Below are 27,826 nucleotides of genomic sequence, written 5' to 3' on the forward strand. Positions count from 1 at the left end.
ATGCAATGAACGCTTAGCAACACTGGAAGTAGAATACTGTACCAGGAGTTTCTCGGCGTGTGTGAATGTCAGCACGCGCACATTCATCTATCGTTTGCAAGAACGTCGGGATTTTACGTATATCAACCGTCCTTTCATAACCTTTGACACGTTATGGCTGTTGCATACTCCAGTGCACATGCGCGTGATTTAAAGAATCCTGGACAACTCGCCACAAAGACAACCCGCCCCAAGACAACCCGCCACAATACCCTGGACATCCCGCCACAATACCCTGGACAACCCGCCACAATACCCTGGACAACTCGCCACAGCCTTTTCGGACAACTCGCCACACTTTTTTCCCCTCATGATTTCTAGATCTAAAATCCCTCATCTTAGATGAAATTGTCATTTTTCATGATTTTCGTGCTTTTATAAACACAGTTATGACAGGAAACATGGAAATTGTGAGTATTTTGAGAGCTGTTCTAAAGAATAAAGATGATTTTCCTTGCGCTTGCAACAAGAATCTATTTTGGACGAATCCAAGCCAGGCGTACGACTACGAGTTACGACTAGAAATCTACGATTTTTAAGTTCATGTCTCAGGAAACTTTTTGATGGTAGGAATATGCTGCTATGTATCTTTGGCGTATCTTTACATTCTAATATTACCTTTTTTTTTTTACCTCAAACGGGACAATAGGTTACTAATAAGTTTAAATGTAGCGAGAGGACTCTCTAATAAGCAAGGGGAGCTTGATTATCACCTGTCATTCAAGAAGATACCTGTCATGATTACATTCAAAATTTTACGTAACGATTACTTACCTATCGTAAACCATTATTTTTTAGTATACTGTAAGTGTGGCTTCATTACTATTACCGTTATCATCATCATCAGAAAAACCTTGGCGAAAATAGCCAACCAGTCATTTTCTTTTTACTTAAAGTTAGTCTCCCCCCCCCCCCCTATTTCCAGACTGTCCCTTACCTATACCTTACCAACATTTCTTCATTTATTAACAAACTCGTTTTTTCCTGGTTTGCTCTATTGTACTTTTTCTTTTCTCTCTCCCTCTCTCTCTCTCTTCTATTTCCTCCCCATCACATTTTGTCATACATAACTTTCTTCCTTCTCAACTTTTCTCTGTTGTTGGTTTGTTCTCTTTTTGCGCTTATTGTACTTTTTCTTTTCTCTCTCCCTCTCTCTCTCTCTCTCTTTTCTATTTCCTCCCCATCACATTTTCTCATACATAAAACTTTCTTCCTTCTCAACTTTTCTCTGTTGTTGGTTTGTTCTCTTTTTGCGCTTTCGCGCTCCATCTTAATGTATATTCTTCCCGTTTTCTCTTTTTCGTATATAATATATCAATCTATCTCTTTTGTAAATATTTCCCATGTGTAATTGTTTCTAGTCTGTTAAGGAAGTTTAGTTGTTAAGTATTTTTGTATTCAAAGTAATTGAGGCTTGAGCGGCACACCCTGTCCAGACCAAATCTGAGTACCCTGGGGGGGGGGGGGGGCTGTACCCGGGATAGCTGCCTTCTGGAGGTCGTATAGATGAAGATGAGAGATCTTGGTTATGCAGTATAGGCTTCCAAGTTCCATTCCCTTCACCATTCCTGTGTGTTCGATGATGATTGGAGTGACATCCGCTTTGTTCAGATCAATGCCAAAACACTCCCACTTTTTTAACAATTAAAGCATCTAAAATGTTTATGATATAAATAATTTAATATTGCTATATTTCTGTTTATGTGGCAAGGGTTTATTGCAAAGGTCCATGTCATGTAAATTTAAATTTAATTATGAAATACATTCTCATGAAACTCGTAATGCTGGTAATTTTCATTTTCCTAAAATTCCGTACAAATTAATGTTTTAAAGGGCCAGTTTTATGGGAAAATATCCCGTTTAATATGAAAAACTCTAATTAAATTAGTATTTTTAAACGATTGTATAAATCCCATATTCTATCATTGTATTCCAGCCAAAATATATGACATTACGTTTAAGTTAATGCACTTCTCCTTCCTTTTTTTCTTCTTCTTGGTGTTCAGGTACCCTCTGCTTTCCCTTTCCCTTTTTTTCTTTTCTCAACAATACAGTATATACTTGCTAAGGGATTGACGCTAATAAGGCTAATTGCCCTTTTTGTTAATCCCACAGTTTTCTTGTAATCAATCTTTTATCTGATAAGATAAAATTTCATTTGACTCTATGGACCCCCTTCAGGGGTATGATAGCACCACATATTTACAACACAATACAGAAAAATATATATGACTGTGCATGGGCAAAAGTGCGAAACTAACCCAGAAAATCTAGAAATAAACAAAATTTCAATTTTATTTCGCGGGTCAACTGCCCCCTCCCCTATCAGTACGCCAGTGCTTCCAGTAGGCCTATCCTTCCATGAATTCCTACCATTAAAAATTATCAGAAGGGAAAAGGACATGTACAAAGGATAAGGGGGCACTTTAGGGGAACCTGGAAAAGTGGGGCACAGTGTCCCCCCCCCCCCCCCCCCAACCAAGAATGCCGCCTCTGACGAAACTAACCCAGGAAATCTAGAAATAAACCACATTTCAATTTTATTTCGCGGGTCACATATCAATTCCTTTCATAGCAAAAGCGCTCCTCACAATTTCTGTAAATTTGGCAGTTTAACGCTACGCGTACCGCCTTGACCGGACTGTGCGGTATCTGTGCAGTTCTGTGTGTAGAGAGGTCGGGCTGTATTCATTATTTCTTGGGGGTGCATAAATTGCTCTAATTATACGTACGCGTGTAATGCGCAAGTTTATTGTGACGGCACTAAACCCATCCCACTCATTGTTACCCTATTTTCATAATGGTACTGACCCAATCAAATGTAGTGCAGTGCGCTCGTACGCGCTGCGCTGCGTGTGTACATGTACTGTACTTATGCATGTTCAGTTATGGCACAGTCACACGGCCACTTACGGTAGCTGCGGATGCTTACGGATAAAAGTCCGTAAGCATCCGCAAGGATCCGTATCATCCGTAAGCATCCGTATCCATCCGTAATTCAATCCGCAGGATCCGCAGACATACGCAGATCCGCAGCGGAATTTTGAAAATCTCAAAATTTTGCTGCGGATGAAATATACGTAAGCATCCGCAGAATATACGTTATCCATACGTAAAATACGTAACTCATACGTAAGATACGTAAACTCATCCGCAGGATACGTTAGATACGTAACTGATCCGCACACTTTGTCGGGTGTGCGGATGCCTGCGGATACATAGGGGTACGTAAACACTATTACGTAGGAGTTACGTATGTTTAACGTATTTTTGACATATATATTGCGGATCTTACGATAGGACTTGCGGTAATTGCGTATGCTTGCGGATGGGATACGAATATTACGGATGGGATACGGATGTTACGGATTGGATATGTATGTTACGGTTGAGATACGGATAATATGCGGAATTTTTACCTATGTCTTCTTTCATTTCGGCGGATGTCGCCTATGCCAAATGGTCTTCACTTGGGTATGCAACCCTGGATGCTGCCAGCATCCTCATCATTGTCAGTTCTTCAACTGTAGACTTTCACAGGTCACTCAAGATGGAGAGAGAACGCCGCCTTGTGTTGCTGGATTGTTTGATGGCCATCCAACACAATCAGATGCAGATGAAGATCCTGATGGCCAAGATGCAAGCCATCCTTGAAAGGAGAAAAGAGAGGATGTGTTGGGTTCGTCACTGGATCACATTGCGACCACACCAGGGTGCCTATGGTAACCTGATGCACCTGCTACGCAATGAGGATGTTCAGGGCTTCCGCAACTTCACCCGCATCACACCTGCCATGTTTGCCGAAATGGTCACCCGCCTCACTCCTCGCTTACAGAAGTATGATACCTGGTACAGGAAGGCCCTTCCAGTAGGCTTGAAGGTCGCCATCACCATGCGCTACCTTGCCAGTGGGGACTCCTACCACAGCCTGATGTACCTATTCTATGTACCCCACAACACCATCTCACTCTTGGTGTTGGACGTGTGTCAGGCCATCTACGCTGAGTATGGCGAGGAGACCATCAGCAACCCATCTACTCCAGAGGGGTGGAAGGGCATTGCCCAGACCTTCTCCGACCGGTGGAACTTCCACCATTGCCTGGGAGCCTTAGATGGCAAGCACATCCGCATCAAGGCACCCGCGAACTGTGGCTCCCAGTTCTACAACTATAAGGGGTACAACTCGATTGTACTCCTTGCCCTGGTTGATGGCAACTACAAGTTCCGGTGGGTGGAGGTGGGAGCAGGTGGTGCGAGTTCTGATGCCCAGATTTGGAACACGTGCAGTCTGAAAGAGGCAATTGACGATGAGAACATTGGAATACCACCAGATGAGCCACTGCCTCATGACGATCGAGACATCCCTTATTTCGTGATTGCTGACGCTGCATTTGCACTACGCACCACCCTGATGAAGCCTTTTGGTGCCAAGCCACTGACCATGGAGGAGAGGATATTTAACTATAGACTTTCCAGAGCCAGGAGATGTGTGGAGAATGCCTTTGGCATTCTTGCAAACAGATTCCGGTGTCTTCTGAGTGCTATGGCACAGGTGCCTTCCACAGTGGAGACCATCGTCCTCGCCTGCCTGTGCATCCACAACCTCCTGAGAGACCAGGCATCCGCTGAGCAGAATGGCATGATGGACAGAGAGGACGACCAGCACAACATCATCCCGGGTGCATGGAGAGAGGGGGCGTGCTGGATGACATGCAACAGAGGCTTGCTGGCAACTACACCACCAAGATTGCCAAGCGCCAGCGCCTGTACCTCAAGCATTACTACAATGGCACCGCCGGAGCAGTTCCCTGGCAGCAGCGCATGGCCTAAGCAGTTGGCCAAACATAACAAACAGACAAATCATGCAACTCTTGATGCTTAAATTTGACAACAAAAAAATTGAACAAGGTAACGAAAGGATGTAAATTTATTTATAAAATCTGTGTTGAGAAAATCTTTAAAACTCCTATTTCACAAAACAAATGGAGGAACATTGTTTCAAAACCAATTGTTACTTGGGACAAAATTTATATGATTCCTTTTAAATGTTCTTTATCAAGAAAACTTAGATATTTACAATATAAAATTCTTCATAATATCCTTGGTGTTAACAAGTATCTGAAAACTGTTGGTATATTAAATTTGTGTTCTTTTTGTTCAAAACACTCTGAAACTATTGCCCATTTATTTTGGGAATGCCCCTTCAATCGTCGATTTTTAGATGATTTTGAAAAATACACTCTCAAAAGTGAAATAATGTTATCTTTTAATGATTTTGTATTTGGCATACCAGGTGGAAATTATTCTTCTTTTAATTTTGATATTTTATATGCTAAATATTATATATTTTCAACTAGGTGTTTAAATGGTTATTTATCGTTTTCATCATTTAAAAAGAAATTAAAATATCAGCATGAGATAGAACGCGTTATGAACACGCAACGAAATAAGTGTATTGTACATCTTGATGGGTCGAGGCACATCGAGCTTATTTAAATTTTGTTTTGCTATATTTTGTTTTCTATACATGTATAATATTGTTTGTAATGTATTACATGCATTTTGCATTTGACTATCGTCGGTGGGCGTCCAAAATCTCGTAAGTCGTTTTTTTTTTTTGGAAAACACTTTTGCGAACTTTTGGAAGCAGTATCACTCGACTAATTATCTGTAAAAATCTCGTATACCATCTTGTCACATGGTTAGAAATCCACTTTTCCATTGGCTATGGTATACGAGATTTTGACAGATAATTAGTCGAGTGATACTGCTTCTAAAAGTTCATAAGTGTTTTCCAAAAAAACAGACTTACGAGATTTTGGACGCCCACCGACGTTATATGATTTGTGGAGAAATATTGAATAAAGACTTTCTTTGAAAAAAAAAACAGTCTGTATATCTGCAAACAGTCTGTATATCTCCAAGCAGTCTGTAAATCTATCAAAGCACATTATGGTAAACATTTATAAAAAAAAGTATTCTGCAAATCATATTTTAAATAATACTGGAGAGTCTCTGTCTCACAAGATAGAACACACATCACTCTAAGTCCTTCAAGAGGCTGCTGAATGAATCTCCTAGTCCGATCCAAGTGGGTTTATATGCGGATGGTGCGGACGCCAGAGGAAGCCGACATGCGCAGACACGAGCGTAACTTATCCGTATCGTCCGTAAGTCATCCGTAAAATCCGTAAGTCATCCGTAAGTCGTCAGTAACATGTGTCAGCGGGTTGGCAGCGGATGGGTTCATCCGCAGGTTTTACCCGTAACATCCGTAATTCATACGTAACATCCGTAACTAATCCGTATCGTCCGCAGAATATAGGTAACTTTTGCTCAAATTTCCGTATTGGGGTTAAAAATTACGCATTTTCATTATCCAAATATACGCAGGCATCCGCAGGTCCGTAACATGGCCGTGTGACTGTAGCATTATATGTGTATGCATAGCATTACGTACATGCATACGGCTAGCTGGCACAAAACCCTGGGTCGGGCTTCTAAAATGGGACATGAAGCATGATTTAACATGAAAAATGACGGAGCTAAAAATGAATCAATCAAAATGAAATTTATATGTATGAAAAGCTTACGTATCATATGTCATTGTCTGTGATTGAGGATTTACAAATTTGACGCAAAACGCGTTGCTGCAAAGTTAAAGATTGGTTTATCGAAAGGCAATCGAGCACAGTACGACCGATCCATTGACATTGTGTATGAGAGAGTAATTTTTTTTAAATGGATTGTAAAGTTCAACGTCAAAGTGACGGAGGTTTTTTTTCAAGTAAGGGCATGGTTTTACATGGAATGTAAAGGAAATGTTTCCTTCTTCTCATATCTCGATTGAGGATATTATTCTCAATTTCGATTTTAAATGGTAAAGAAAAGTGTAAAAAGATGTCGAGAATTTTACCATATGTCATGTAATATAAAATGCGCGCGGGTCGGTTGATCTCCCAAAAGGAGCGCGAAGGAATTGATATGACTGCCCACCCCCCCCCCCCCCCCCCCTATCAGTACGCCAGTGCTTCCAGTATCCTACCATAAACAAATTCTGGGACAGAAAAATGCAGCTGTTACAGACCTCTAGATCAAAAGTATATTATTGTTACAAGGGAAATCAACTCTATTATTTTTAATGACTGTTTATAAAAGCACGAAAATCATGAAAAATGACAATTTCATTTCAATATATATTATTGTTACAATTAGGGAAATCAACTTTATTCTTTGTAATGACTGTGTTTATAAAAGCACGAAAATCATGAAAAATGACAATTTCATTTCAATATATATTATTGTTACAATTAGGGAAATCAACTTTATTCTTTATTCTTTGTAATGACTGTGTTTATAAAAGCACGAAAATCATGAAAAATGACAATTTCATTTCATTTTAGATCTAGAAATCATGATGGGAAAAAGTGTGGCGAGTATGACTGTGTTTATAAAAGCACGAAAATCATGACTGAAAAATGACAATTTCATTTCAATATATATTATTGTTACAATTAGGGAAATCAACTTTATTCTTTATTCTTTGTAATGACTGTGTTTATAAAAGCACGAAAATCATGAAAAATGACAATTTCATTTCATTTTAGATCTAGAAATCATGATGGGAAAAAGTGTGGCGAGTATGACTGTGTTTATAAAAGCACGAAAATCATGAAAAATGACAATTTCATTTCAATATATATTATTGTTACAATTAGGGAAATCAACTTTATTCTTTATTCTTTGTAATGACTGTGTTTATAAAAGCACGAAAATCATGAAAAATGACAATTTCATTTCATTTTAGATCTAGAAATCATGATGGGAAAAAGTGTGGCGAGTTGTCCGAAAAGGCTGTGGCGAGTTGTCCAGGGTATTGTGGCGGGTTGTCCAGGGTATTGTGGCGGGATGTCCAGGGTATTGTGGCGGGTTGTCTTGGGGCGGGTTGTCTTTGTGGCGAGTTGTCTGGACCCCGATTTAAATATCTTGTTGTGTTTACATTTCACACGAAGCTCGTGCAACAAAAAGCTGAAAAGTTTGCTGAAAATAAATCAAAAACAAATGAATGCTATCAGCTAGAGTATATTTGTAACAATTGTTACATTTTCTAAAGTCAGATACAAGAACAATGTCTACACAGGAGCAACTTTGTGACTTTAAAAAGTCGGATTCGGACACTAGCGTCAGGTCGACGACCGAGCTTGAAGAAGCAGGACGGTGAGTAACATTCGGCCCGCTGCTGCCCCGGTAGCTAGTAGTAGCATTGACCCTATGGTTTTCCTAGTCAGGCCGCGGCCGGGCAGCTAGCTAGAGCTAGCAGCTAACTCCAGCTCCTGGGAGCTGCGACGCAGAAGGCATCGGCGTCGGAGCTCCCTGGAGTTTGCTATAGCAGCTAGCAGCTCAAGCGCTCATGCTGCAACTTTCTTTTCCTCTCTAGGCCTATGTTTTCTTCTTCCTCTCTAGACTTCTAATTTACTGGTTAGGTCTAGGTACACCGTACAGACCGCTGTTTAAACTCTCTCTCTCTCTCTCTGTTATTTTTCTTCCCTTCATTCTTTTCATTCTGTCTTTTTCTTTTTAAAATTTCTTCTGACTTTAGCCTTAGGCTTTCTTTTTATCTTTCAACTTTAAGTTTTAGTTTCACCATGTTCACTTTCAGCAGGTGTTCAGTTTCGCTCTGAGCTGAAAGCCTGCTGAATCTAACTTTAGACTCTAGAAGTCTAGTCTAACTCTAGACCGAATTTTTCTGTCTCTTTCGTTCGTTAGCCTCTGATTTGGGTAGGTCGGCTCTCTCTTTAGAGACAGAACAGCCCCATACGCTGTAGTGGCCGCGCGTTTGTACTAAGAAACGTTACACAAAACTTGGCCAAACTTAATCCCTAATTTTGATATTTTACCAGATGCGTATCCGATGCATTTTAAGTCCTAAATTAGCTAAATACTTAACTTCTTCGGTTCCACTTACCAACTTGACTGGAATAATCCGTTTAATGGTCCATTTTTAGGAAATTATGGGTCAAGATCGACATCCAAGAAGAAAATCTTGCAGCCGAGTCTCATTCTTTCTAGTCTACGCCGAAGGCAAAATGATTATAACGGAAAAACTGCACGAGCTACGAGTTCGTAATGACATGCACAGTTTTTCCGTTATAATCATTTTGCCTTCGGCGTAGACTAGAAAGAGTGAGACACAACTAGGCGTTGTGGCGTGCGCCTGTAATCCAGCTAAAAAAGTGGAAGTTACAAACTGATTCAGCCGAGGACGCAGGTTCGAAACTGAGTCACGTCTTTCGGATGGTGACGTTTAAAGGTCGGTCCCAGACGTAAATAATCATATCTGATTGATACACGTCTGTAAAAACCCAATACACACACACACACGGCTGCAAGATTTTCTTCATGGATGTCGATCTTGACCCATAATTTCCTAAAAATGGACCATTAAACGGATTATTCCAGTCAAGTTGGTAAGTGGAACCGAAGTAGTTAAGTATTTAGCTAATTTAGGACTTTAAATGCATCGGATACGCATCCGGTAAAATATAAAAATTAGGGATTAAGTTTGGCCAAGTTTTGTGTAACGTTTCTTAGTACAAACGCGCGGCCACTACAGCGTATGGGGCTGTTCTGTCTCTAAAGAGAGAGCCGACCTACCCAAATCAGAGGCTAACGAACGAAAGAGACAGAAAAATTCGGTCTAGTCTAACTCTAGATTCTATACCCATGATACCTAGATCTAAGTCTTATCTTTCTTTCTAGACTAGATCTAGGGAGTCTAGACTCTTTCTAGAATATCTAGATCTATTTGTTTCTTTCTTTTCCCTTTTTCTTTTTAAAAATATTTTCAAGACAGTTGGTGCCTTTGGTGGTCCATGGTCTAGACTTAGAGTTAGACAGAAATAACCGTCTGGTATGGCCTATGGGTCGATCATTCTTTAATAAAACTGACATTTGTCATCATTCCCCAGTACATGGCACACTGTACTCTGACTGTAGACATGAGGCGGTCAGAGGAGCCAGATGTTATCTCAATTATTTTATTTGGGTTTTCCTTTTTGGAATCATTTATTATTCATGCTGTTCTGCTTTACTCATTGAGTCTACAATCTACATGACTGCCATTTTAAATTTGTAATATAGGTCAAAAAAGTAAGATCACATCAGAATTGAAAATGAAAGATGCAATTTGATATTCAATTTCTTTTATAATTACATTTTTTAAGGGTTTAATTAAAACCATCTTAATAGATCTAAAAATCACATTTTCACAATTCTGTCATCCTTGCTGTCAGTCAAAATTCCCAATTTATGATATATTTTTTTTATAGAAAATGAGGTGCAAGCACAATTTTTGTTAAACATTAAAAAGTTAACACTTTAGGTCCTTTTTTTCTTCCCATTACAGAATGCTGCTAAATGACCTGGATGATGATGGAGAGAAAGAAATTTTCTTTGGTCCTATGACTGATAGGGAGAAACTGAAGTCCAAGAAGATGCGAAGAAAGACCAAAGTTTTCAAGCCTGGCTTCAGAGTCGATTGTGACGAAGAGGAGGAGGAGGAGCATGGTAGAGAGGGGATAGGGGAGGAGCCAGCAGGAGAACTTCAAGGTGCACAAGAATCTGCTGATATTGAGGCCATTGAGGAGAGAGATGTCAGAGAGGACAGACTCAGTGATTGTGGAAGCAATATTTCTGATGTGTCACCATCATCCTTATCCTCACAGAGCACCTGCTCCTCTTTAGGGAATACAGAGATCAAAGAAGGAGATTTAGAAGAAGATTCAAATCCTGGCACGGGCCTGTCCACATGGCACACTCCGTCACCCACTCAGAAGAGATTAAGAAGTTCAGAATCTGCTATCAATGTGAACGCACCGCCTTTCAGTCTGGTCACCGTGTCCCCACAAGCAGATGCAGCAGCGGTCAGCGAGCATTATGGTTCCTGTGGCGTTGAGCTGTTCAGTGCCACAGATAGTGTGACTGGCTGCGATGCAACCTGTGTTGAGACAGGCATAGATGGATCAAGTAGGGATGAAACCAAGACCACAGATAGTGTGACTGGCCAGATATCGGAAGCTCAGTCGCCAACCCTTTCCTCTACAGAAACGGTGCCACCTGCTGTTGCAAAACCAACCCCAAGTAAGACCACTGGACACTGTGGACAGAGTACTGTCATTTATTCAAGCCCACTCTTAATTTCCACAACCGTTCAGAGAGTCCAAATGCAACAGCCAATTTGCTATGGCAACGACAGCAGTCTTATTCATGTCCCTGCTGCTGATGTGGTCAGAAGGGACAATTCGGAGATGGGAACCGACGTGGCCCATCAAACAGATCCCAGTTCATCGAAAGAAAGAAATGTTGCATCTTCTGCTTTTTTCCCTACTGGACACACTGCCTTTGGTAAACCTACCAGGAAGATAGATGATTTGGCTGCCTCACAGAATTTGCTTCCAACCCCAAGCGCAGTCTACCAATCTCCCTCGTCAAATGCAAGATACTTTAACCAAGCAACGAACAACGATCAAGGACTCTGCACTTTGCCACCAAGCATGCTGCACAAGGAGAATGTAAACCCAGATAGACAACCAAACGCAGTGTTAGTTGCCTCCGACTCTGCTGTCAAGTACCAAGTACTTTCTTCCGTCTCATCACCGATAGTCTCTGCACTCTGTAGTAAACAGCCCTCACATTATCCATCTGGTGATGCACAGCAAGCACCTTCACCTAGAGTTCTCCAGCTGTCCAACAGGCAGGCGTCCGCTGGGTCACCCTCTGCCGACGCTAGGCAGCGGCTGATCGATGAAAAGAGAGCCCTCTTGGCCCGTCTAAGGGCAGAGAAGCAGGAGCTTCGACAGCGAATAAAGGAAGATAATGAGAAGGTTAGTAAACCAAATATTCTAAACTTTTATTCAGTGGAAGATTTGGTTTTTGCGGAAGAAAATAGCCCAATCTTATCCCAATTTTGTTCTTTCAAAGTTTTCCTGAAACATGGAGGTAACTGTATTTCTATCTGTTTCACAATCAATGAGATTGTTTCTCTCAACTTCAAGTGAGGCAAAAAAAGTAGGTTTTTTCATTTACATTTAAAAATAATATACATGTACTTAGAAAAATCTAAACTATGATTTTTGCAGTAATATTAATATTAAAGGTAATACAAAGTTTTGGTGTGAGGTCATGAATTTGGTTCAAATGAACATATTGGAAGCTTCAAGCATATGCGATCTTACAATATTCAGTGATCATTGTCGCAGTTGAAATCGAGTCTAAGTTATGAAATTGTAAATGATGAACTCTTTATGTTGTATAGCTCCCTCTCAAGGTCAAGATATCAATTAAGCTATAACACAAGTTTCTTGACTTAAGAGATTTCCATGGTCGCAGCTACCATTGTACGGCCGTAGGCGCTATTTGAAATTTATCAAAATTTACTGGGAGCACCGGTAAATTTTTATATTTAATTTTTCTCAGAAGGCAGAAAGCAGAAGTGTTTTGAGGGCTAAATTTTCTAGTGCTTATGATACACCCACAGGAGCATCAAAATATATCAAAATTGTAAAGAAACACTATCCACCCAATTTTAAAAATTTCCCAAAGCTTTGTTCCCTTTAATGTGCTCCACTCAATGACAATGATATGACAGTGATATGTACTCTGAAAATGTTTTTCTTTTTCCGTTCCAGGTTTTCATTGAGTACAGAATACGTTACATTTCAACGAACATGAAGAAACACTTTGTACAATATCTTATACAATCTTTTTTGAAATTCATTTATTGTAGTGTTTCAACATGAAGCTTGAGAATGCTGCTGCTCTTCAGAGTAACATGGTCCGAGGGATGACTCCTGTATTTGATCGGCTACCATCGAGAGGATGTGATGGTCGCGCAGCTCTTACGTTGGTCAGTGTTGGTTATTCCTAGTTTTAAGCTATTAGGGACTTTTAGATTTGCGTGGACTGATACGTGTGACGTCCATTCAAAGCAGTGCATTAAAAGGACGTCGATCGTAGCAATCCATGTTGTCGTTGTGTACAGTACATGTATAATTGGGGGAAAGGACTTACATCATTTGGGATTCATGAAATGAAAATATTTACATTCATTTGTAATAAAGGCAATATTCCCTAAGTCACCTTCAAATACACTGCATAAATAGATGATAGGTAATACAAAAAGAAAAAAAAGAAACAAACAAAAAGTGAGATGTCATCATAGTTCTAAATTCACTCCTCATTCATTTGATTTTCCACTTCGGAAAAAAAAATTAATATGGGGTACATTAATGATGTACACGTGTATGTAATGTACCTTGTTATTCCTTATAGAACCCTCAAGTCAAATGAAATAAATCTTTTCAAATCAGTTTTTAAGGTTAATTTAATTGTCAAGTCATAGAAAGTTTCATCTTTTCATTGTCTTGATGTTCTTTTAATGTAAGAATTAAAATCCAATATGATTTGTCCGGGTCTTGGCTCTGTTCTGTTTATCTCTCTCTTTTTTTAATCCATATCTGATATATTTCTCATCTTAACCTCATCATATTCTTATACATTTATTTTGAAACCAGACTGAGCGAGAATTGGAGGTGGTGACCAAACTGCATACCATTAGGAACAGTCAGCATACTGCTTCAGATAGGACCCAGTCACCGTGCCATCAAGCTATTTGTCATAGAGGTAGGTACAGCAGCATCAAGATTGTCTCACCAGAGCTGCCAACCATTACGTTTTTCCCGGATTTATTCTGTTTTTCCTCCAAATTACGGTAATACATGTTTCCTTCATAAAATATGTTTTAAAAAAATATATATATAATTTTTTTTTAAACATACCGCACGTCAAACTACTGCCCTGAAATGTTGATTTGATCACAAATTCAATAGAAAACTAAGGTTAAAACATACTTGAAGTGAAAAATATTCTCAAAACGAATGAAAGTAAACGCTGATAATACCAAAACAACAACAGGGAACTATACCCACTTGTAAATGAGCTATAGGTCCTAATATGGAAATAACAGCATGAGGAATGAATTTCTGCATTGGAAGTGTTGCGCATGCATGGTTGTAGGCCTAAGTTTTGTTTTTAATGAATTCTTTTTTTTGCCATCATGGTTCCTTTTTTTGGTAGCACAAGGTTGGCAGCTCGGCACCAATGCCTAAGATAGATTTTTGGACATACTAATGAATTAAAGATTAGATTTTGTTTGTAATTTTCAGCACTTTGTGATATTCATGCGCAGGTATAAGCTCCATAGCATTTTCTTTTCCATTGTGGTAACCTTTCTATTTTCTTATCTATTTATTTTTCTTCATTTTTATTTGTTTTAATTTATTTATATATTTATTTCATTTATTTACTTGAGGGGTGGGGGGGGGGGGCTGTTATCATTTCAATCAGAACTTATGTGTTGTGTAAACCTAACACCCCGGTATGATTGTGGGTCAAAATTCTTCAGCACAGAGACAGGGAACATAAGGAGGGATCTTTGATAAAGGCAATGAGCATTAATGTTTGAAGCGACCTAATGTACCATTGAGTAGTATTTTGATGTAAGTTGCATTTAATTTTGTGCAGATTAAAAGTATGTACTTACAGTGTAAAGGGCTGGGATCAGCGTGTGTGGAAAAATCTACACTTGATGCATCTGTCTTCAAAAACAGATCACAGACTCACATGGGTAAAACAATAACATAATTTATTTTAAAAAAAGGTGTGTCCACTGTCCAGCCCTTAAGAACCCTCTAAAGATTGATCATACATGTACCTGACACATTAATTTGTTGCACTTTGCAGATCAATCTCGTCTCCACTGGCGTGAGGATTTGATCCAGAGCATAGAAGAGCTCTCAAGTCCCAGCCGACCTCGATGTAAAGCAAGAACCATCCTCTCAAAGGTACGTGTAGTCCCATCCTTAATTATTCATGTCATGTATTTTGTTATGTTTTGCACATCTTGGAGCCAGGGCAGCATCTTACGAAACCGTCATAAGTACAAGTTTACCAACATTCCATTGAAATGCGTGTATTACTTTAACACGCGTTTCAATGGGATGTCGGTGAACTTGTACTTATGACAGTTTTATGAAATGCTGCCCTGTTCATCTGGCAAGTATTATGGTGAATTTTTGTAGGGGGCATTAGTTTGTTTAAGATAAAGGGCTAGGGCTGGGTTTTGAGTTTGTTCTAGGTAAGTATTAGGGTTAGGCATGGTGTTGGGTCAAGGGTCAAAGTTGAAAATTTGAATGTTGTTAAAAACGTGTTCCTCCCATTTCCAGCCGCTTACACTTTTATATATACCATGGATCATAGCTGATAACCATTCCTATTTCGGAGGAATGATTCCTTTGTTTTAGCCTTCAAGCTATAGTTTTGAACCCTAGGTTCCTCTCTTTTTCTGAAATATTCTGTGAGAAAAATATTCAAAATAGACTGTATTTCTTATTTTGCCTTGAGAGATTACCAATTTTTTTATGTGAAAGGTTGGCAGGTATGCATGAGTCAGCTTTTTAAAAGAATATAACCACTTTTTTTATTGTAAACTTTACCCTTTCTACCACCGCAGAAAGGCGACAATTTGGTGAGAAGAGGAGCTGGTCTTCAACCCTCATCATCATCATCATCGCCACATTCTGGACAACCTCGAGCCAAACAGCATCTCTTGTTTTGAGCCAGAGAGCTCAGCTAATTGACCTGAGAAAAAGAGGGAGAGAGAGAGAGAGCTGCCACCTTTTCAATCCTACTTGCCATTCATTTAATTAGTACACAAAAACCTTGGCCCTGTTTCATAAAGCTTTTTATCACTGACAAATTTGCCCTCGGCCAGATGAGCCAATCAAATGCCATGATTTCAGTAGCTTATAACAGTTATTGACAATCGTTATTGATAAGAAGTTTTATGAAACAGGGTCATGCAGTGGTTTACCATGGCATATCTGAATGAGCCTTCATGGTCTCAACACCCAGCTAACTGCAGTACTGACCCCCCCCCCCCCTCCTCTCTGATCGATCAAAAGAATATTAATGGCAAGCAGTGCCTTACGAATCATAACCTTGATGACAAAGGTTTGATATTTTTCACATCTGTACCACAGATTCTGTAATTTTTTCAGCTATTGATGTATTAGTGAGTGACAAATCACCAGTTACCTTTTAGGTTATTGGCCAGCAGGGAAAAAAAATACCCTAAAATTTTGGGGGGCTACTTTTCGAGCTTGCTTGCATGAAAGTAACACTCTCTAATTTGTTTTGCATTGAACTCTATGCAAATTTTGGGAGCTTTTTTTGCTATTTCGGGGGCTAATCCGCCCCGAGCCCCCGTGTATTTTTTTGTGGCTGTTGGCCAGCTAGTTACATCTTCGAGCGAATTGCCGGCAAAGCTTCGCACTGAGCTCAGTACAAGAGAAATCATGAAAATTTGGTGTTTGAAGGAAAATAAATGTATGACAATTATGTTTAAATAAAAATATAGTATCAACACTTTAATAATGATTATTATTAATTCAGAAAACAATTATCATTGGAAAGTCACCCATCAATGAGTTATCAATCGATTTATGTTGCAATTACAGCAAAAATACATATCAAGACATTTATCATGATAAAAATATACAGGGCATAGTTCCTCTGGTATGTCATTACGAAAGGAGAAGAGAAATTGAAGAGAAACAAAAAGCAAACAAGCAAAAAATATAATAAAAAAAGAGCACTGTGATATATATGATGTCTGTGATGTCGAACAGAATACCAAGCAAAAGCTTTACGGTAATTGGTAAATTTATTGTTGTGGCTTATTTGTTCAGCATATGATTGCGGTATGGTGTTTTTATTTGATTTTGAAATATTGGTTTTATTTGTATATTTTTTTTTTGTGTGCAATGAAACTTGGTTAAATTTACTAGATTATGACACCACTGTACATTCAACACATCTTGATCTTTTTATTTATTGTATAAAATCATGTAAATAAATGTTTATGTTAGTATAGTAAGTATAATTTTAAAATTATGTACTTGTTTTCATGTTGATTTACATCATGAATGCATTGTTTGTATCTTCTTCAAGAATCATTGTTAAATAATACATCCAATTTCAGTCAAGAAATTGCACTCTTTTATGTGGGTTGTGTATAGTATCATTTTGTCATTTTACGAACAGAGTTACATCCAAGTTATGTTGGACAGCCATCTAGCCTGAAGTTTTAGACTAATATTTGCAAGGTTCAAAAGACCAAAACATTAGTACATGTACAACTTAAAACTGTACCAATCACCTAACAAATAATTTGTGTATGGTTAGAATTTATCAAATCAACCTCCAACAAAAAATGTACCCGGCATTATATGACCTTATGGGTAAGAAGTATAAAAACATTAAAAATAACATAAAACCCTAGTCAGATTTGAGTTCCATGTGAACCCTATTCTATATGAGCATATATGGATGCACCTAGTTGTCTACCGGGTACTCACAATTCACTTTTCGATTTCTTGAGAGAATAGTTCAACTTGCGATACCTCTTGCCATAGAAGTATGATTTGAAGATTTTGAGTACCGGTATAGAATATGGCAACATGGAACCCCAAACACACAAAATATTCAAGTTCTAGAGGGTTTTCAATTCGTGGACATTTTGTGTAATCTTGGTTATACCAATAGAACTAGAAATTGGAAAACCTTTCATTGATTATAATTATAGAGTTGCGATTGATCGCAAGTTTGCTGTCTCATATCTCTAATGTACATAATTATGTGCGAGTGATATCAACTCTTTATACGACTGGGCCCCGATCAACAAATATTCTCTTTGTGCATGCGGAACACTTCTGGGTATTTCATTACTTTTTGTAAAAAAGTACAAATTGTTGTGACTGCAGCTTCATTTGTACTCAAGACCTGAGCATTCAAGCAATAAAAAAATGTTGAAGTACAAAAAGCAAAATGATTTTGTTTCTTTCTCTTTTGATAGTGAAGCACATATATTTTGCATTATGTTCATTTGTGATGTAAGATGTTGTCCAAACTTGGTGGACTTCATATATATGTTAAAGAAATGTTTGAAGGAGATATCAAAGAAATGAATTAAGTCTCGCTGGTTTCAGGCAGCAGGCCTCAGACACCCGTGTCTGTGACTTGTGTGTGTCTGTATGACTATCTTTGGTCATTCTATTCAATTTCTTGAGGGGAAAAAAATGAAATTCATATTTGTTATACAATTTACATACATCTTCTAAGTTGCAATCTCTTTCTTTCTCCTTCTCCATATCTCCCTATCTCTCTTTCTTTTTCTCTGTCGTTTTCTCTTTCCATGTTTATCTATTACTTCAGATACAAAGAAAATGCTCGGTTCAGATGCCACAAATCACAATACAATGCACAATTAAAAAAATGCACACAATTACAAAAATGAATCGATGCTCGCCCGCCATTCTCTGTTACATTCCCTCCTTCACGCATACCGACGGTGCAATTTTTCCTTTCCTGCGGTCTTTGAGGATACCATTATTTCTTCCTAACCTGTATTAGTGTCTTATTTGAAGTTTTGATCGTATAGACCTATATATCTTATTTAGGCCTCTTTTAATTAAAAAAAAAAAAAAATAATGATTGAAACAATTTAACATTATTTATTTGACCAATCGAAAAACATATCTTAATACATACACACAACTTTAGGGAAGTGGAGAGGAGAGAGAGAGAGAAGGATACATGAAATCTGCTGGGGGAAAGAAAAAAAAAGCAATTAAAACTTGCTATATCATTACTCGAAAGCATGTCACCCCCCAATGATTATAGTAGTTAAAAGTCATGCGCTATATAAATAATTTCATGAACTAACTCATATAAACTAATAAAGCCCACAAGTGTTTTGCTTATGCAGTTGTCTTTCTCCTAATAAATAAATAAACCCTCTAAACATACAGGTACACGACGCCCCCTTGTCTATGCCAGAGTGACCTAGGTTGAGTTTATCAACCGAGAAGCGTACGGCGTAACATAACTCGCTGGGCTGGTAAGAAGGCATCATAGAAAGGACAGGGCCAGCGTAAGTTGGAACTGTGTGCGGATCGTGGTTTAATTTGAAATAATTTTTTGTTTTTATTTTTTTGTAGACTATGACTAATATTATATTAAAATGAGATTGGAAAAAGAAAGAAAGAAATAATAATTTTACCAAGACATTAAAAGAAAGAGATGCGATGAAATTGGCAACAATAGTCAAATTTGACTAATAGCCATTATAATACCAAACGAACAACAACAACAACAAAACCGCTGGCAATTTAGGCATCCCAGATCCAGCTCCTCTTCATGAACTAACTCATATAAATTTCTCAATAATAACTCAATAAATAAATAAATAACTCAATAATTTCATGAACTAACTCATATAAACTAATAAAGCCCACAAGTGTTTTGCTTATGCAGTTGTCTTTCTCCTAATAAATAAATAAACCCTCTAAACATACAGGTACACGACGCCCCCTTGTCTATGCCAGAGTGACCTAGGTTGAGTTTATCAACCGAGAAGCGTACGGCGTAACATAACTCGCTGGGCTGGTAAGAAGGCATCATAGAAAGGACAGGGCCAGCGTGAGTTGGAACTGTGTGCGGATCGTGGTTTAATTTGAAATAATTTTTTGTTTTTATTTTTTTGTAGACTATGACTAATATTATATTAAAATGAGATTGGAAAAAGAAAGAAAGAAATAATAATTTTACCAAGACATTAAAAGAAAGAGATGCGATGAAATTGGCAACAATAGTCAAATTTGACTAATAGCCATTATAATACCAAACGAACAACAACAACAACCGCAAAAGTTGCATGTGGATGTTGTTTTGCAGAAATTCACGTTAAATATCAAGAAAAACGGTGAGGATAACAAACAAAACCCGAGCATGATTTGGTTATTGATTGATTGTTGCGATATTACTTTCGAATGTTTTTCCAGTTTTACGTTCGTTACGTTATTTACTTTAGCTGCGGAGCCGAGTCGGAATCAGTCTCGGAAGAGTCGAAGCTCCAGTCCAGCCAGCACGGCAGGCTCGACGTCGGGGAGCGATATCGCGATAGGCTTCGGGCTCGGGCTCGGGCTTAAACTTGAGTTGAAGTTTGCTGCCAAGCTATCAAGCCCCAACTAAATCACAGGCTCTAGTCTTGCGCTACCTCTTGGGTACTTCGCTCGAGTTATTTAGTTAATGCTGAATATTTTGTTGTTTGTGTTTAATGAGTAGATCTATTAGATCTAAATCGATGTTAATGTGTTTGTTTTGTTTTTGAAATTTGGAAAGTCTTGGATTTTATTTAGCTTGGGCCTTGGTCAGCTCTAGACCGAATTTTACGTCTCTTTTGTTCATTAAGCCTCTTATTTGGGTAGGGTCGGCTCTACCCAACCCAAAGAGAGCCGACCCTACCCAAATAAGAGGCTTAAGCCTTAACAAACGAAAGAGACAGAAAATTTGGTCTAGGTCAGCTTATCCTCCCGGTCAATGTCAATACTCATGTTAATACTTCTGCTATGAATACCTAGTATGATGCCATCCTACCATTTTATCAAAATAATAAATATACTTAATTTACCAAATAGTTTCCCAAACCATCACGTGCAGCAAAATTGCATAACTCTGCATTACAACACTTTAAACATTTTTTGATACGAAGTAGCCAATCTCTGTGTTTTTTTAGAGAAAAAACTGCTATGGAAAAAGAGAAAGATGGAGGTGGGTGGGTCACTACAAAGCAACCAAGAGACCTCACAGAGGCTGAGAAACAGAAGCTTGCCGAAGACGAAACCTGTGTCTCGGACTTCAAGCAGAATAAGTTGGAGTTAGAGGCCAAGAAGAACTGGGACCTTTTCTACAAGAGGAACTCCACAAATTTCTTCAAGGATCGGCACTGGACGACCAGGGAGTTTGAGGAATTGATAGCAGAGAGTAGAGTGAGTGCCCCATTCATTGTTATTTTGTTTAATCCTACAAAATCTTCAACAAGTTTTCTGGTAATTCTTAGAAGTGCAAACTTTTACTTATGTTTACATTTTGAAAGATAGGGATATCATGAACAGATGGAGAGCAATTTTAAGTCTTAAAACATTAATGAGAATGAACAAAATAATGATGAATAATAATTAATATATGTCCAAGATCAAGCTCAACAATAATTACCTGCACAAAACTATTTAATAATTGTTATTTAAGATTCATGTACCACGGAACTGCGAAGGAAGAATTGTTATCCGGAACATGTTTTACATTGATGGTGGTGGTTATTTTACCCGACTACTAAGAAAGCATAAATGCTTGTAAATAAGCAATCAGACGGCCGACAGCTTTAGGTCCTCTCCGAGTGACCTGGTAATGAGGATTAATGCCTTACCAAAGGGCACTAGCGCATCGACCTGATTTCGAACCCGGGTCACCGGATTACGAGACCACTGCTCTACCGACTGAGCTATCGCGCCTCCTTTATTGTGTTTCTTCTCACCATTTTTTATTACAGGAGGGAAAACAAAAATCACTATTGGAAGTTGGTTGTGGTGTTGGCAACACGGTGTACCCTCTCCTAGATGCTAGTCCTGAGATCTTCATCCACTGCTGTGATTTCTCACCAAGAGCTGTACAGTTTGTCAAGGTACAAAATCATTCTTTTTCTTTATCTCTTCTTCTCTATCCTTCCCTCTCTCTCTCTCTACTGTCTGTCTTACTATCTCCCTCTATATATATCTATGTCTTCCTTAATCCTTTCTATCTCTCTCTCTCTCTCTCTCTCTCTATATATATATATATATATATATATCTATCTATGTCTTCCTTTCTATCTCTCGCTCTCTCTCTCTCTCTCTCTCTCTTCCTTACTGTCTCCCTCTCTCTCTCTCGATATATATATCTATGTCTTCCTTTCTATCTCTCTCTCTCTTCCTTACTGTCTCCCTCTCTCTCTCTCTCTCTCTATATATATATATATCTGTCTTCCTTTCTATCTCTCTCTCTGTTACTTATTATCTCTGCCCCCCTCCCTCTCTCTCTCTCTCTCTCTCTATCTCTCTCTCTCTCTCTCGCAATCAATCACAACTTGAAATCAGTGTTAGATATGAGATTATAAATTTGGGATTGATTAGAGGACGTGTGATTTGTTCAGGTCAATTACAACTCTTTATCAGATAGGACCTTAGGACTATCGTTGTTCATTTTCCATAATAATTCTCCTCTTCCCTTTCTGTCTCGCAGAAACTCACTTCCTTTTAACTCACAATGTCCTTTCCTTATATCATGCATATTGTAGGAGCACTCCGCTTATGACCCAGCTCGTGTCAATGCATTCCAGTGTGACATCACATGTGATGATCTGACCAATAACATAGCAGCATCCAGCGTTGACATGGTAACCATGTTCTTTGTTCTGTCAGCGATTCATCCAGACAAGATGTTACAGTCAATACAAAATATATACAAGGTACATGCTGTATATCGTAAGTCCATTTGTCCCGATTGTTCAGAAGAAGAATTTGTTGGCTCAAAGAATATTGCTGTTAGAATCTAATGAAAATCCTTTGAATTACATTGGTGACATAGCGTATTTGTTGAGTCATCTTTGTGTCTAGAATTGCAGGAAGATTTACTAGGTTGCTGGATGATACAAAAAGATATGTATGGATATAATTCGTCCCTATTTTCACGAAGTGATGGTAGTGAATGAAAATCGCATACAATTTGCGTGCGGATTTTCCTCACTACCGTCACTTCGTGAAAACAGGAACGAATTGATGTGTAAATCTCATAGAATATTGATGTAAGAATGCTTAAATTCTTTCCAATCTAATGAAAATGCTTTTAAATACATTGGTGACAAAGTGCATTTGTTGAATCATCTTTGTGTCTAGAATTGCAGGAAGGTGTTCTTAAAAGATACAAAATGATGTGTTTGTATACAATTGATATGTAAATCTATTTCCATGTCTTCTTCACCTCAGTGTGAGATGATATAGTCTTGTAGAAACACTCCTGTTTTCATCATGAAACCAGACATCCCAATGAAAGGCATGATATATTTAAAAAAAACATTTGTTTGGTGAGGATATCCCTGAGTTTTTTCTTAAAACCGGGCATGTACTACTCCAATGCATATGGGTTATAACATCCTAGATGTCTTAGAAATTTAAGGCTTGTTTACATATTCAGCAGTAATTGCGTTCTGCACTTCGCATTTGTTGTCTTTTCTAACACACGGATAAGTGAGTTCTCGTAGGACATTTGTTTAATGCAGCTTCCTTTATTCATCCCCATTTTCCTTTTGTAATCATAGGCTCTTTGTCCCGGTGGGTTGGTGTTATTCAGAGACTATGGTCTTCATGACCATGCCATGCTCAGGTTTAGCAAGGGACACAAACTCAGTGAGAACTTTTACGTGAGGCAGGATGGAACAAGAGCTTTCTACTTTTCTACAGGTACAGTTACTTCTTACAGGCCTGATAAAAACCCAATTTAAATCGGTTTCCCGATTTTGTTTTATTTTTCCTGATTTTGTTTTTTTCTTCCCGATTAAAAAAAAAAAATCTGATTTTTTTTTTTTTATTTATTTATTTTTTATTTTATTTTTTTTACCTGAATTTTTTTGTCTTCCCTATTTTATCCTGATTTTCCTGATTTTCCCTTTATTTTCTCTATTCTTCCCTATTTTACCCTATTTTTCCCCAAATTTTCTTGAAAGGGGGGAATGTTGTTAGATGCCATTTTTTCCCCGCGAATCCTCTTCTTTTTGTTTTTACTCAAGGGGGGCGTGATTGAGGGGAAAACAAAAAACCTTTTTTTTTTTAGTGCTCACTATCACCCCTGCTCTTAGTATTATTGTAAATTTCTTTCAATGGGTTCACATATATTTGTCACAAAAGGAATCCACATTGCTGTTGTATGCATAGCATGATATTCAAATACAGTGAAACCTGTCTATAAAGACCACCCAAGGGAGACAAGAAAAGTGGTCTTTATAGGCAGGTGCCTATAGTACATATTTCATTGAGAAACTATTTTCAAGGGAAACAAAAAATGTGGTCTTTGTAGACAGGTGGTCACTGAAGCAGGTTTGACTGTTACTGTTTTTCAATGTGCTCAATTTCAAATTAAAAAAATTGGGATATTTAATAAAGATCAGAAATTTCTAAACAAACTTTTTTTTTCTTCTTCCAGATGTTCTCTCAGATCTGTTCATCAAGGCAGGATTTGATGTGGTTGTCAACGAGTATGTCTACAGAGAGACGGTGAACAAGAAAGAAGGACTCTCTGTACCCAGGGTGTTTGTCCAGAGTAAATTCTCAAAGAAGATCGCAGAGAATTCATGACACCCATTTACACCAGACTGTTTTGCAACCTCAGATCTGAGCTCTTCAAGGAAATGAAAGAGAATTCATGATACCAGTATACAAGAGACAGTTTAATAATTTCAGATCTTTGTGTTAGAGTGGTGCTTCCAGAGCAAATTCTTGAAGAAAATCGCAGAGAATTCATGACACCCATTTATACCAGACTGTTTTGCAACTTCAAATCTGTGCTCTTCAAGGAAATAAAAGAGAATTCATGACACCAGTATACAAGAGACTGTTAAGCAATTTCAGAACTTCCTGTTAGAGTGGTGCTTGTAAAGCAAGTTCTTGAAGAAAATTGCAGAGACCAGACCCGGCCCCCCCCCCCCCACTCCGAGAACGGACGGACCCCATGCGTGTTACCAAAATGTCCTTTTCGTAACAAAAGAAAAAGGTCGACCCGTAGTGACTTTACACACCGGACTTTTGCTGATAGGGGGGGTGCTGAAAAAGGCTTGTATAACAAAAGAAAAAGGTCGACCCATATTGACTTTACACACCGGACTTTTGCTGAAAAGGGGGGGGGGGGGGTCGCTTGGAACACGCATATGCGTACCCTAAATAACACTGAGTGGGGGGGGGGCCGGGGACCAGACTATCTAAAAATGTCAGAGCTGGACTTTGTTAATTGGGTCTCTACAGGGAAACTGAGCAAGAAAGGATGACTGTCTGTGCTTAGGGTTTTTGTTCAGAGTAGATTCTTGAAGAAGACGAAAAAGAATTTATGGCAATTAGTTTACACCAGACTCCTTAGCAACTACAGGTCTATGTGTTTGATTGGTGCCTCCAGCGTAAACTCTTGAAGAAGATCAAAGAGAATATCTAGAAACTTCAGAGCTGCCCTTATTAATCAGGTGTCTACAGAGCAATAATGAACAAGAAAGGAAGTAATGCCACAGCCTAGGGGCCTTTGTCCCGAGAAAATTCTTGAAGAAGATGGAAGAGGGCTCATGACACACATTTATTCAAGACTGTTTAGCAACTTCTGAGCAACTTTGTGTCTACACTCTACAGAAAATCAATAATGGACACTGTTAGTGGATGATGATGCAGGCATTCCACAAAATAGCTGCACTTTAGGTCATCCATGTCTTTGGCATACAAGCAGAATTATATGCAAGGCATCAAAATATGTCATAATTGAATTCATTGCCATTGGAGTTTTTTGTAATCGTACATTTCCAAGAGATTTGTTTACAATAAATGATGCCTTATTTATTTATCTAAAAAGAAGAGTCGCTTTTTGTATTATTTGTATATTTGAAGATATATCAAGTCCAAGGTAGGGGGGGGGTACAAAGAATTTTGCTATTGTAGACAAAGATCGATTATAGAATTTCGATCTCATTTCATGCTCAAATTAGGATTATTTATACCAAACTTTAATCATGCAGGAGTGTACTGTAAATAACCGTCAAATACTTTTTCATGAGTGAAAGTGACATAAATAGGAGAAAAAGAGATGGTAGTAGGGGAGAGATGATCCAGGGAGAGGGAGTGTGAAGTAGAGAGAAGTCTAAAGAGAGGGGTGAACAGAGAGGAGAAAAGTAGACAAATGGGAGATCACGATACAGAATAGCAGGAGACAAAATAGAGCGAGGAACTTCCCCTTTCCCTCTCTTTCTCTCTCTCTCTCTCTCTCTCTCCTCTACATCTTTCCATCATTTTTCATGGCTTTCTTTTTTTTCCATGTTTTTTTAGTTCATACTCAAAATGGGGATGGAAAAAGTAGCTCCATGCAAATAAAGGTCCTAAACGTACTCGCTATCTGTGCGTAAAGAGATCCAGAATTTTTAAGCATATGATGGTTATGTCTAGTTTACTATGTCATATATGAACAAACCTTCAATCTCTCTCTCTCTTTCTCTCTCTCTCTCCATCTCTCTCTGTTCCCCCTCTCTCTATCTCTCTCTCTCTCTCTCTGTTCCCCCTCTCTCTCTGTTCCCCCTCCATCTCTCTCTGTCCATCTCTGTCTGTCTGTCTCTCTCTCTCTCTCTCTCTCTCTCTCTCTCGTTCTCTATCTCTCTCTCTGTTCCCCCCTCTCTCTCTCTCCATGTCTCTCTGTCTGTCTCTCTCTCGTTCTCTATCTCATTCTCTCTCTCTCTCTCCATCTCTCCATCTCTCTGTTCCCCCTCTCTCTCTCTTTTCCTCTTTCTTCCCCATCTCTCTCTCCTAACATCTTTATTTCTGCAGCTACTCATCTTTCAAGGAGAGAACATGGAAAGCTAATTACAACCTGATTTAGACACTTGAATCTTTGAGCAACATGCACTGCAAATCAAATACCATGAAATTCACTCGAGAAAATATACATTATCTTTTTTATAAAAAGAGTTTTAATAAGCATTATCAAAGCAGTTACATATAATATTCCCTGTAGAACACAAACTGCCCCAATATTAATTCTTGAAGCAAACATGTTTGAAATTAAAATAGAATTGACTTTCAAGCGAATCAAAGTTAGTAACAGTACGAAGATTACAGTTTACACCAAATGATATCTTTTCTATAAATAATTAAAATGCTCGTACAGCAGAGAGGGCCAACTATTCTTTTGTTACATCAAATTTAAAGAGAATGAAAAAACAGATATATGGGGGTTATATTTCATCCAAATTGTCTTGGTGTCTCTAAGAACTGGAGCTAGAACATGATCAACGATAAAAATGTCCCTTTTTTGGAGACACTAATCTCTGTTAAATTTTTCATCATTAAGTGACAAATGTCTGTGTTTTGAATGTTAGGGTTCCTGCGAGTAATTTCAATTTGTACAGAGAAAAAAAAGATAGCATGCTTGATCTTGTAGTTGAAAAATAAGTCGGAAAAAATCTTGGAACCAGCAGGATTTGAACCTGCCATCTACTGCTTACTGGGCAGAGACTCTACCACCAGGCCATCACTGGTCCATGGCACAGTCACAATGAACTGGAAACAAATACCTCAGGGCCCCCATTTCACAAAACTTGTCATTAGTGACAAATGACAGCTACTAAAATCCTTGCTTCTGATTGGTTATCAGTAGATTTGTCACTGATTTTTGTCACTTATCATTGAAAAGGGGCTTTGTGAAATGGGTCCCAGATCTCCCGACTGATCAATATTCATCTGTCTGCCATTAAGGACTATAGCATTGAATGTCCGGCTCCCTGAAAGTAATTTTAATTTGTAAATAAATTTGTTTTGGCTTCCACCCAGTAAATAGCAATTGCATGCTCGACCATGTAATTGAAAAAAATTCAAGAGAAGAATGTCGTCAAAAAGAAGCCTACAAGACTATCTTGTCTTTCAGACTTTGAGAAACTGTCTTTACTACTTCACTGGAGGGCTTCAAGGGAGCGCTTCCACCAGGCATCTAGACCAAGAACTAGATAGTTTATTCCTCAGCACTACATCCTGACTTATGGATCCTGCTGAGTATCGTCGTA

The 27,826-nt window shown here is 38.5% G+C and overlaps 2 protein-coding genes across 4 annotated transcripts; both read left to right on the forward strand.

The window, feature by feature from the left end:
• Positions 1-8,019: 8,019 nt before the first annotated feature.
• LOC589345 lies at positions 8,020-17,977 on the forward strand. 2 transcript variants are annotated; one of them, XM_030990721.1, is made up of 8 exons: positions 8,020-8,256; positions 10,445-10,595; positions 10,626-10,648; positions 10,787-11,921; positions 12,824-12,943; positions 13,611-13,719; positions 14,839-14,939; positions 15,608-17,977. In XM_030990721.1, the coding sequence occupies exons 1-8, from the start codon at positions 8,168-8,170 to the stop codon at positions 15,710-15,712; spliced, it is 1,833 nt and encodes a 610-aa protein (XP_030846581.1). In that variant the 5' UTR covers positions 8,020-8,167; the 3' UTR covers positions 15,713-17,977. The 2 variants fall into 2 exon arrangements, with proteins under 2 accessions (XP_030846581.1, XP_030846582.1); XM_030990722.1 differs by lacking the exon at positions 12,824-12,943.
• A 1,837-nt stretch (positions 17,978-19,814) lies between these two features.
• LOC589679 (methyltransferase-like protein 6) lies at positions 19,815-24,706 on the forward strand. Of its 2 annotated transcripts, XM_789314.5 has the most exons (6): positions 19,815-19,918; positions 20,732-20,984; positions 21,545-21,676; positions 22,328-22,498; positions 23,348-23,489; positions 24,229-24,706. In XM_789314.5, exons 2-6 carry the CDS (start codon positions 20,745-20,747, stop codon positions 24,378-24,380), a joined length of 837 nt encoding a protein of 278 aa, XP_794407.3. In that variant the 5' UTR covers positions 19,815-19,918; positions 20,732-20,744; the 3' UTR covers positions 24,381-24,706. The 2 variants fall into 2 exon arrangements, with proteins under 2 accessions (XP_794407.3, XP_030846584.1); XM_030990724.1 differs by lacking the exon at positions 19,815-19,918 and having other exon boundaries at positions 20,531-20,984.
• The last annotated feature ends 3,120 nt before the right edge of the window (positions 24,707-27,826 follow it).

Source organism: Strongylocentrotus purpuratus, unplaced genomic scaffold (genome assembly GCF_000002235.5).
Source record: "Strongylocentrotus purpuratus isolate Spur 01 unplaced genomic scaffold, Spur_5.0 spur5_scaffold_19, whole genome shotgun sequence".
In the NCBI taxonomy this organism is placed as follows: Eukaryota; Metazoa; Echinodermata; class Echinoidea; order Camarodonta; family Strongylocentrotidae; genus Strongylocentrotus; species Strongylocentrotus purpuratus.